The sequence below is a fragment of the Macrobrachium rosenbergii genome, chromosome 55 (genome assembly GCF_040412425.1).
Source record: "Macrobrachium rosenbergii isolate ZJJX-2024 chromosome 55, ASM4041242v1, whole genome shotgun sequence".
In the NCBI taxonomy this organism is placed as follows: domain Eukaryota; kingdom Metazoa; phylum Arthropoda; class Malacostraca; order Decapoda; family Palaemonidae; genus Macrobrachium; species Macrobrachium rosenbergii.
Genome location: NC_089795.1, coordinates 153,138 through 164,368, shown reverse-complemented (window position 1 = coordinate 164,368; position 11,231 = coordinate 153,138). Strand labels below are relative to the sequence as shown.

General features: G+C 40.7%; 1 protein-coding gene across 3 annotated transcripts; it reads left to right on the top strand.

Moving 5' to 3' along the window:
- Positions 1-1,486: 1,486 nt before the first annotated feature.
- On the top strand, positions 1,487-10,915 carry LOC136835940 (nuclear factor 7, ovary-like). Of its 3 annotated transcripts, XM_067099824.1 has the most exons (5): positions 1,487-1,644; positions 5,997-6,663; positions 6,974-7,078; positions 8,767-8,946; positions 10,322-10,915. In XM_067099824.1, the coding sequence occupies exons 2-5, from the start codon at positions 6,655-6,657 to the stop codon at positions 10,421-10,423; spliced, it is 396 nt and encodes a 131-aa protein (XP_066955925.1). In that variant the 5' UTR covers positions 1,487-1,644; positions 5,997-6,654; the 3' UTR covers positions 10,424-10,915. The 3 variants fall into 3 exon arrangements, with proteins under 3 accessions (XP_066955925.1, XP_066955923.1, XP_066955922.1); XM_067099822.1 differs by lacking the exons at positions 6,974-7,078; positions 8,767-8,946; positions 10,322-10,915 and having other exon boundaries at positions 1,506-1,644; positions 5,997-6,547; XM_067099821.1 differs by lacking the exons at positions 1,487-1,644; positions 5,997-6,663; positions 6,974-7,078 and having other exon boundaries at positions 8,806-8,946.
- Positions 10,916-11,231: the final 316 nt, after the last annotated feature.

Below are 11,231 nucleotides of genomic sequence, written 5' to 3'. Positions count from 1 at the left end.
CTTCCAGCGCGAGAATCTAACGTATTCATTGACCGGCTGCACCCCCATTACTTTCGACTGGCAGCACCCGCATTACTCCTCTAATTCTGTTATTTGATATCCTATCCCTCCAATTAATTCAAAGATTCTTCCGAGCACCTTATTTTCAAATGCTAAGAATTTATTATCCGATGTCACTGTGCTGTACTATGACTCATGCCCATAAATCAAAATACTCCTCACCATTACCATATAAATTTTGATTTTTGCATGCACAGAAAAACTGCTATTATTCCAAACATTTTTAAGCATTCCCATTGCCTGATGAGCCTTTTTTAATCTTTCCATAAATTCTGTGCTCAGAGAACCATCCTTATCTAAATAAGTACCGAAATATTTAAACTTATCCACTTGCTTAACAACCAAACCTTCAAATCAGACAATCCTGTGTATTTTCAATATTCATATTCATGATTTCAGTTTTTCCACTATTAATACCACTATTGTCTTCCGTGGTTTGAGCCCACGAGACGACGAACTTTTTATCAACTAAAAAATTCCCCTTTGGGTAACATATGAAAATATATTATTTCTGAGTTAGAGCAAATTGGGTATTAAAGGACGTTTGTAGCTTAATGCTTGTATATGAATCATGGTGAAGTGATAAAAATTCGTTCATATACATATATATATGTATATATACACACACATATATATATATATATATATATATATATATATATATATATATATATATATATATATATATATATATATATATATATATATATATATATATATATATATATATATATATATATATATATATATATATAATATATATATATATAAAGTTCTTGTGATGGAAGCAAAAGTGTGTGATAAGAATTTGTAGCAAGGAGAGTGACTAGTTTGCTGTGAATTCTAGGCTAACACAAGAGTGTTTTATGTCTCATTGGCTGATTAATACCTCCATGGACAGAGTGACTGGTGTTGACAGATGATGCGATACTGAACAGGGATAGTGAAGAGAGACTGAAGGAACCGGTGAAAGAATCTGAAAGTATCTGCAAGAAGAGTAACTTGAGAATGATTGGCTGTAGGGAGAATGGAAGATTTGTTGAGATACTTAGATGATGTAGGGAGGAGAAAGTGATGCAGCACAGCAGGAATTTTGTTGAAAAGATGTTTTCTCCTCTCCTGACTCATTCTCCTCCTCTCCTCCTTGTGGAATTCATCTGATAAGTCTCCAGATGAAGGCAAGAGTGATTCACAATAACAAGACCAACTTCCATCTCTTCTTCTGTCAAGTTGCTTGAAAGAGGAAGAAGCAGCAGCAAAGGTCCTTATCAGAGTTATGTTGCTTGGCTGAGGCATGACAAAGGTCGTCACATCACATGATCTGGAACCCCCCAATGACAAGCAGATAAGAACACCAGCTAGAGACAAGGTCTTACGCCGGCTCTTGGCAGGCACGCAGATATAAAGTCGGGTGCCCTCAACAGGTGATCAGTTCCCCTGCAAGTGATACGTTGGTCGTCGACGGCTGCTTTAAGTGGTGTCCTTCGTGAAAAGACCCTGTGGATTGCATCACCCACCTAAAGAATCTTCTTCCTTCCTTCCTGTGGATTCTCAGGCCCTCAGTCAGAATCAGCAGCCACAATGGTAAGAGATTCTGGATCATCATCTCATTACTCACAAAGACTCTTCTCATCACCTGCTTCTTTTAAGGGTCCATCTGGCCTTCTGGTGAGTCACAAAGTCTCATCAGACCTCACTCGAATGTTATCAGATACTACAGTCATCCAACACAATCCCTGGCCTCCATTAAGCTGAACTTTACATACTGTAAATAACAGATGCACTTTATATTTTATTCATCATTTTTGAGATTTCTTGGGTCGACTGATACAGCACAATTTCTCAGGACTAACTTGCAAAGTCATTGCCGGATCCAAGAAGTTGTAGTTTGACGGAGTGATGGTTGTCTATATGAGGAAAGCCGTCCTCCTTGAATTGATTACTGTTTGGCCTTGGGGCAGTTCATAAGACGTGTTGGTCGGTCCTCTTCTATGATGGACTTTTATTGAGTTGGTTAGGCTGCATGTGGACTGGACTCTCGAGAGTTAATGGGTGTGTGCATCGACTTGAAATGTTTAGCTGCGACTTGGGCAGTCACAATATCTGCAGCCTGGACAATTATTGCTCCCATGCTGTTATATTTTGAGGTGGATCCATACACAGTGTGGTCGGTATCACTGGCTTCATTTATCTAGTTATTGTGGAGCAACATGTGTGATTTTATTAGAAAACCTGTTCATGCTTTGTATGTTTTCTGCTTTTGACAGATTACTGAATTGACTGTAGTTGTGAGAGGGTGCAAAAGGAAGAGGAGGTAGACGAGTGCTGCTAGTTTATTGAGGAAGCCGCCCGCTTATAAAGCGGCGTGCGGACGTCAGTACAGAGACATACAAGTGACCCGAGGTCAATCATTCTCTACGCAAAACAGGAACGGTACATACAGATAACGTGACAACTGAAAATAGTAGATTAGACAAAAAAATACTCTGACACATACACAATATATAGGGGCAAAAATGAATAGGTAATAAATGTACAATTACATAATGAAAAATAGGGCTGAGTACCCTGAGCGGGGACTTCACATAGTAAGTAAAAGGTATTATCTGCATTGTCATTATCGATGAAGTGTATTTAGGTGATTGGCAATTGATGACTTGTGTCGTTTCAATGAATGTAAGCCTCTGCAGACCCCAAAGCTCTCGGAACTCCTCCTTCTGAAAATCAAGTTAATGAGTAGCGTTCTCACTCCCACTCACTGCTGCAAGCATGTGATACCAATAACACATACATACCATTTAATTGAAGGGATACATCCAAAATGCATCATGTACCAAAATGTAGTCTTACAGCAAACAGTCATAACCACGTAGTTGATAAGGACACAAGTCTGACAACGGAGGTGTCACTGGGTGAGGAAAGACCTTCGTGAAAAGTGAGTCTCTCACAGACACATATGTATGTATACATGATGGTATACGTCCATCTATATACCTATCTATTTATCCATTTATATATATATATAAATATGCAGTGTAGTGCCTATTATTATCATTATTATTCTTGTTTTTATCATGATTATTATTACTATCAATGAGAATGACTAGTTTTGAAATGAGCTTCAACAGTAACAATTTGACCACCAAGCCTATTTTATCTAATTGTGTGTAGAAGTGTGTATGTGAGTAAGTGTGTGAGTGTGAGTGTGTGTGTGTGTGTGACTCAATTGGGAGGAGCACAAGTGGCTTGGACGCCCCATGCAGACCTTATCAGAAAGAGAGAGAGAGAGAGAGAGAGAGAGAGAGGGTGTTGGAGATAAGGAGCCTTACCGGCAAGGCCTCATTATCTGTTCTGTTATTTGTCTCTTCTTCTTCCTTCAACTGGGAGCATTTTTCTTCTTATGGCTGATGGAAGGTAAGGGTTTGTTCGTGACCGTCCACCGAGACAGAGACAGATGGAGAGACAGACAGACAGAGACCTGTTAAACCCTACTACAATCATATTCACTCGTCAGAACAAATCATGAAGAGGTGTTGTTGCAATACCTGACGTTATCGCTTATCACTCCTCCTCCTGCTCCTGCTCCTCCTCCTCCTCCTCGAGCTTTCTAAACAAGAAAGATAAGGAAGAAGGCGCTCGTTATGCCTCCGAGAGTTTGGTAAATGATAGGAAGTTGGCTTTCTCTTATTGTCCTCTTCTTGACAGTTTGAGCAAGAAAGGTCAATGTCAGGTTCACCAGATGACGTCCAGTTCAGCCTCAGAGAGAGAGAGAGAGAGAGAGAGAGAGAGAGAGGAGCGGGATGTATCCATTGACCTCACACACACAAACACACAATAGAAGAGGCAGGAGCAAAGATCCTTATCAGAGGAGTCACGTGACCTGGTCGAGGTGCACATCATATGATGTGGAATCCCCAGTGATGAGGAGACAAGGGACAAGGTGGCTGATAAGAACATGAGTCCAATAAGTGTAGGTGTCATGATGGGTGTGGAAAGTCCCAGGACAGGGTCATAGGGTCAGCAGGAAGTCCCTGTGGTTTTAAGAGAACAGGAAGAGGGAATAAAACCACTCACTGATGGGATTAGGAAATGGGAAGTTTAGGGAAGAAGAAAGCAGCAAGAGAGAATGAAAGATCATGTACAGGAATGCAGGAGGATGGCTCAGGTGGCCAAGAAGAATGTGGAAGGGAAAGAAAGAATGTGATAAAAGAGAGAGGGAAGGTGCAGGAGGATTTTGGGGAGAACAAGAAGAAGTGTCTCAACAAGGAAGTCAGTGCAGAGAGAAGGGTGAAAGAGTAAATGGAGTCATCATACAAGAGGCAAGGGGACAAATGCTGTCTGAAGGGAATAAGTCCTGGGCTGATGGAGTGATCATTTTGAAGTTCTGATGACTGAGAGAGACAGAAGAGGGGCAGAGTTCAATGAGACAAGAATGTGAGGGGTTGAGGTCATTTGGAGAATGCCTGTGGAAGTGGCTGTTGAGGATGTAAGGAAGGAAATTAAGAGGCTGAAGAGTGGGAAGACACCAGCAGTTCATGGGATTACAAATGAGATGGTGTGTCAGAGTTGTGAAAGAGTAATGTAGCTGACCATGATGTATAAGTTATGTCTGGAGAAGGGAAAGGTCCAAGAAGATTGCTGCAGAAGACTTGACCTTGATTCAAATCCTGCCAGTGAAGAGACCACAGAGTAAGGGAGGAAACACAAAGGAAGCATCGACGTATAAGGGCTATTATCTAAAAAGGGACAGATAAAGACAATACTTTTATATTTACTTACTGAGGTGAAGAAGAAAAAATAATACAGTTATACTGAACACAAGTCTTGAATTCATCTGACCAAGAAACCCTGCCTCCTGAGACCTGCATTTAAACCCAAGACCTTTCTCTTTGAAACCAAAATCACCACCATTCCTGAAGAAAAATATCATCCTGTATCAGTTGCAAAGTCTTAGTACAACTGTGCATGTCCCATGGTGAAATCGTGTCTCTAGATCCTTCTTTTCAAAGTTTGCTATGTAATAATATTCATTCCTGCATCTGTTACATCACAGCACTAGTGTCACAGTGACTTGAGAAGTTTCATTCCGGTTTAACAACTTATTCAGTAATTGTTTTGGCATTGTGTGAGAACTAGTTTCAGTTACATCAGTATGTCAGAAATTGGGAAATCCATTATTTCTTGTCATGATGACAGTTAATTCATATTTCTGAAAACAAAATATGGGGTTTCTTTTGTAGTTTTGATGTGATTTTGACGAAGTTGACCTTCATTTCCGACCCAGTCGTTTCCAACAGCAATGAAGGGCCCATCGGGAACTATTTCTGTAGGCCTTACACCTTACCTTACAGACCTTACAGTTCATTCAGGTTAGGTGGCGGTTCTATAGATGTAAAACCTCCAATCCACTCCAGCTGGGACATGGCACCCTAGGTTAGATTAGGTTAGGTTACTGAGCGTCCCTGTGTTTCACAGTGGTTTCCCACTGTGGCCGTGTCTGATTGTTTGATGTAAAGATGTTGTAAGGTACTGGATTAATCAGACTTTTTTGTCAGAAATGCGAGTCAAATTCCTCAAAATCACATCAGGAATAAAAAAGTACACAAAATGCCTAATTTCCTATTGGCCTATTTAGCAATGAGAAATGTGATCAGTCTGAAAAGAAAATGAGTGAAACCATTTGAAAAAGCAAAATGCTATTCAGTGAATTGTCCCAGTTCCAAAAGAATTCAGCTTTATTCTATTGTCATTGTTTTCAAACTAAATTACATCTGATGTTGCACTTTGATAGCACTCTGTTTAAGTGAGCGATTTCAAATCCTATGGGTCAGACCTTTTAGTGGCTGATACCAGTCATTTTTTCTACCAATAAAGATAATCTTGTGGAAGATGACACTTGCATCTGGAAGGATGACTGGTTTTTATGTTCTTTTCAGGCATCCAATCCTCTGGAGTGCAACATTTGCTGTAATGCGTACAATGAAGATCACTGCCCAAGGATCCTCCCCTGTTCCCACACGTTCTGTGGCCCTTGCATTGATGAGCTCATCTCAATCCAAAAGAAAGAATGCGCCACCTGCAGAAAGAAATTCACAACCAACTCAGCTGAAGACCTCATGATTATCAGAGACCTCCTTGATGCTGCTAAACAACTACCATCCAAGCATGCAGGGTCAAAGACGTCGCCCAGAGAGCTGAAGAAACCCTTTCTAGAGACTACCAAGCTTTTCCTGGAGGACATTATCGGAAAAGGCATCACTGTTTGCGAGGAAACAGAAGTTGAAGTTATTGACGGCATAGAAAGCAACAATAAGATGAGAGGAGGACTGGAAGGATTTATTCAGACGCTGGAAGAGATAAACCTTTCCAGTAAAGAGGCTTGTAGTAATTTTAGCCGCGATAACAAATTGCTGATGGACAAGTTGGATATTATGCTTCAAAGGGAAAGCAAATGAAAGACGCAGAACACAAATTGGAAGCAGTAACTGACTTTTGCTTGCTGCTGCATCTTCTGGACGATAGCGAAAGGTTCTTCACAAAGTTGATGAGGCAGCCAATGAAATTAAGCGACTTCTTCAGGAGACTAAAGACAACATGAAGCAGGTGAGTTTGCTTGCTCTCTCTCTCTCTCTCTTGCCTGGTTCTTAAACTGCTTATGAAAGAAATCAATGCCTTTTTGCTTTACTGTATCACTCATCATTTGGCTTAAGATGTCTTCGGAATATTTCCATATTATCAGTGAAGTCTGTCCTTACCAGTGAATTTATATTACCGCTTCTTTTTGATTTAAAAACTTTTCAATTCAAAGGGTCCTTCCAGCCTCACTGATAATTATAATTTCAGCCATCTTGGTAGTCCCATTAATCAGAATAATCTATGTAATCTCTTTGTCCCGATTGGATTTGTCTTACAGGACACTCTCAAGATGAAAATAAATTTGAAAAATGCCATGGAGGTTATAGAAAGAATGACTGAGGGAGGGGAACAAGAGGAGAGAGACTCTGTTGTGAACATTACAGTAAGTTCGTGATGTCTTTTTTTACGCAGAAAATAAAAAGGTTAAAAACTTGTCCTGAGAAACATCCATTCAATGAGCTTAAGATAAAAGTAACTGAATGAAATAATAAAGCCTAGTTTGTTTTAAACAACCCATTACTTTACAAAGCCTGTCCTAAGAGCAAGCACAATTTCCAAACACTCCACATAAGTCTGAAGTTGCGTCTGGATCTCTGGGTGCCCATGGTGGGGAAACTGGCCAATCTCTTTCTGTGTGTGATGTTCCCAATACTTCTGCAATCTCTTCAGAGATCTTGTGTTTTCTTTGTTCATTCCCAACTTAAAGATTCACTATTCCATTCCATAAATTTATCATTCTGCTTACTATTCCACTTTACGGTGTTGTGGAGTGATTCATCAGCTATTTTCTCCCTCTTATTCAAGTGTAATTCATGATTTGGCAAAAATCAGGACAAGTGAGGAGATCCTGCATTCCCTGCCTTGCACCGTACACCCTCTCTTCAGATGCCACCACTCCTTCTGGCACTAACACCCACATGACACCACTCCTGCACACCCAACAGCACTTGTCCCCTGACACAGTACTGAGCACCACAAAAGCAAATTCTGACACGAAGTAACACTTTGGAGTCTTCTGTCTGAGATAGTGAGGCCTCTGGAGCCAAAGGCACTTGTGGTAGACACCAACCCTCCCCCTCTGATGCTTGGGGACTCTAGATTTTCCTGCGCATAGTCCATCATATGCCTCAAGTCACGGAGAGAAAGTGACAGAAATTCACCCTCCAGACATTCTCGCTTCTCCTTGTGGTTGTACCACAACTGTTAACTATGACATGGCTCTGCAAGAAAGTGACCCCTCAATCTAGGGTTGATGTTTCTTGAGACTCTTTGCTGGTGACCCTTCTTCAGACTGCATGCACAGAGACCCTGCTCTACAATTCATCTTCAACTGCAGAAGACGACTGACCTTGTGCCCTCACGTTCAGCTGCTTTGGTTATGGGTCAACCAGAATGATTCTTCCTCCTGTCACATTACCAATTTTGACTCCTGCTGATGAAATGAAACCTACTTCTGGTCAAGTCTCCTCTCATACTTCTGCTCCATCTTCACATCCCTTCTGTGGCTTTAAGACGCCTTTCCAGTGAGGCACAAAGGCCCCTGGAACAGCCTTCCCTCAAGGACCTAACATATGAGAACGTGCTTTTGCTAGCTTGTGTTTCAGCCCTTTGAATAAGTGAACTTCGATCCCTCTCAATTTTTGTGACCTATTCAGAGAACTGGCAGACTTTGGCTTCTCCTGTGCCCCAAGATTCATAGTCAGGACACAGATAACTTCCCTTCGTCCCCATTATTTGTTGAAGAAACACAGAGAAGGACAGTTTTTACCCCAGGGGTGCTCAGTGGCCCTGATCAGCTGGGGGAAAGGGGGACTTATCTTCTACTGTGGGGTGCCTGGAGGTCATGCTGACACATAGAATAGATTACAATACATAAAATGTGTTTGTATTTGAAAGCATGATTCTTATTTAAAAAAAAAACATGCATTTTTATTACAAAAGCAAAATTTAACAAAATTCACACCATTTCAGTTAATTAACTTAAAATCAAAGTGAAATATCTTTTCTATTAAACAAAACTTCTGACCTGAACCAGTTATGAGATTTTCAATCAATGAAACCTTTCCTCAGGTGACTGACCTCCTTAGTCCTGATGGTCACTTAAGATTGGATGCCCAAAGAGAGACGTATGTAGTGATGACCTTCGAAGGGAAACTCTGGGTGGCTCCAGTCAAGATTGAGTCCTACAACCAAGTGTCTGTGAGTCATCTTGAGGAACGAGCTCTCCCACAAAGATGCTTTGTCATAGAGGTAAGTTTATTCCTATGAGGATATGAGTAGGATTCCTTTCTGGCTCTCATAATCCTTTAGAATCATTGTTCAAGTTCACTATTATTTGAGGAATTTCTAAACTGAAAATAAACATCATAAACAGTTCTTAACATGGAATGTGAGTCCAGCAGTGACTGACCCAGGAGGCCACATTTTATGGAGAAAAGAGAAGATACTGCAATTTGAGGTTTTGAATGTTATTGGATGTGGTGCAGAGGGTAAGGGAGGAACAACAAGAGCTGATTTGTTTAAGGAGAGAAATAAAAAGAATGTTTTGGTATTGATTGAGAGAGACAAAGGTGAAAGGGGAGTGTGTGTGTGCAAACATGGAAAGGACAGCAGCAGCAGATGTTGGTGCAAAATTGTAGATTAGAAAGTCATTCTTGAATAGATTGCGTGGAATAACCCATGTTTACAGATGATACAGTACTGATGATAGGGATGGTGAAGAGAAACTGCAGGAGCTGGTGAGAGAATCTTAGAGTGTTGGCAAGAAGAGAAAGTTGAGAGTAGACGGGTGTTGGAAGAATGGATGATCTGTTTAGGTATTTTGGTGTTGATATATTGGATGTTAGCAGGATGAGGAAACAGGTGAGTCACAGAATAGGTGAAACATGGAAGGAAGGAAGGAAGGAATGAAGGAGGGAAGGAAGGAAGGAAGGAGGGCACCAAGATATGTGCAAAAGATACTCTCTATGGAAGCCAAGATGGGAATGTATGAAGTCACTGTTGAGCCAACTCTCCTTTATGGAAGTGAAGTGCTAATGCTGAATATGAAAAAAGACAGATGGAAGCTGTAGAGCTGAATTGACTGCTTAGTATGGATGGATCATTGTGTTTTGAGATGGTTCTGTCATGTGGAGAAAATGGAGGAGGATGACAGGTTTTGTGAAGACGACGAAGAAGAAGAAGAAGAAGAAGAAGAAGAAGAAGAAGACGAAGAAGAAGAAGAAGAAGACGAAGAAGAAGAAGAAGAAGAAGAAGAAGAAGAAGAAGAATATGGAAGAATGAGCTCAAGACAGAGCTGAGTGGTCAGTGTTTGTAAGGGTTTAGTTGCACTGCTGATGAGCCTTCAGTGTAGAAAGAGGATGATAAAGAACGAATAATAATATTGTGGTAGTTTCCTGCACAGGGGTTTCATCAACAATATACTATTTTACTTAATTTCTTTGTCATTTGGAATTTTAATGAACCTCTTCTTTCTTTGCTCTCCTTCTCCATCTTCATGTCTATGGAAATTGCTGTTGATGCAGCCAATAAATATATTTATTAATTAATAATAAGGATAATGATTTTTATTGTTATTCTGATTATTTTCTAACGAAATCCTCCTCCTCTTCCTTTCCCTTGACAGCTTGAGTGCTTGATGCAATGGGTCTCCTTCCCCTTCCAAGGGCGTTCCTGGATCTGGCACATGAATCCACCCACTTGGGGAGGGTCATCATCAAGGTACTAGAGGGCATCTGGGGTCTCAACTTCCTCTACATGTGTGCAGGAGGGATGGGACCCTCTTACGCCAACTCTCGGGTCTTTGATGTGTTTTGCAAGGGTGGGACAGGTGAACACATTGTTATGGGACATTATGTGTCTCATGGAGCAAGGGGCACATCAACTCAAGCAGTGTTGTCATCGGAGGAGGATTGGGAGAGGGAGAGGGGGAGGGAGAGGGAGAGGGAGAAGGAGATCTATAAACAGATGCCAAGGAAGGCGGGAGAAGTGAGGGGAGACACCTCATACGAGGAAGCTTCACAGTTAAGGATTCTCACCAGAGATGATCCCGGATGGGAATGTGGTGGTTGCTTCTTGGGGATGGTGGAGGGAGGGGGAATGAACGTCCTGAGAAAAGCCTTGAATTATTGGGACAGTACAAATGTCAAGGTGGTCAACTGTGGCCTAATATTCTCTATGTAATTTTTTCCCACCTAATAAAAATAGTTTATGAATGCTATATGTTTCATTTTATCACTTCATTATTATTATTATTATTATTATTATTATTATTATTATTATTATTATTATAATATTATTATTATCTGAAATCTTCATCTCTCTCTCTCTCTCTCTCTTTCTGCTTTCAGTCTCCTCTGCAGGACTATTTATACTTATGCAAACGCTAAGTACAAACTATTATCCTACAAAAATGACTGTTGGTGGAGTTGAACAGCCAAGAAGGAAAGAGACTGATTCTATGAAGGTCAAAAACACAACAGACACAAAGCCATTCCCTTGACCCTTTCCTTGAGCCCACCAGAATGACTGACATG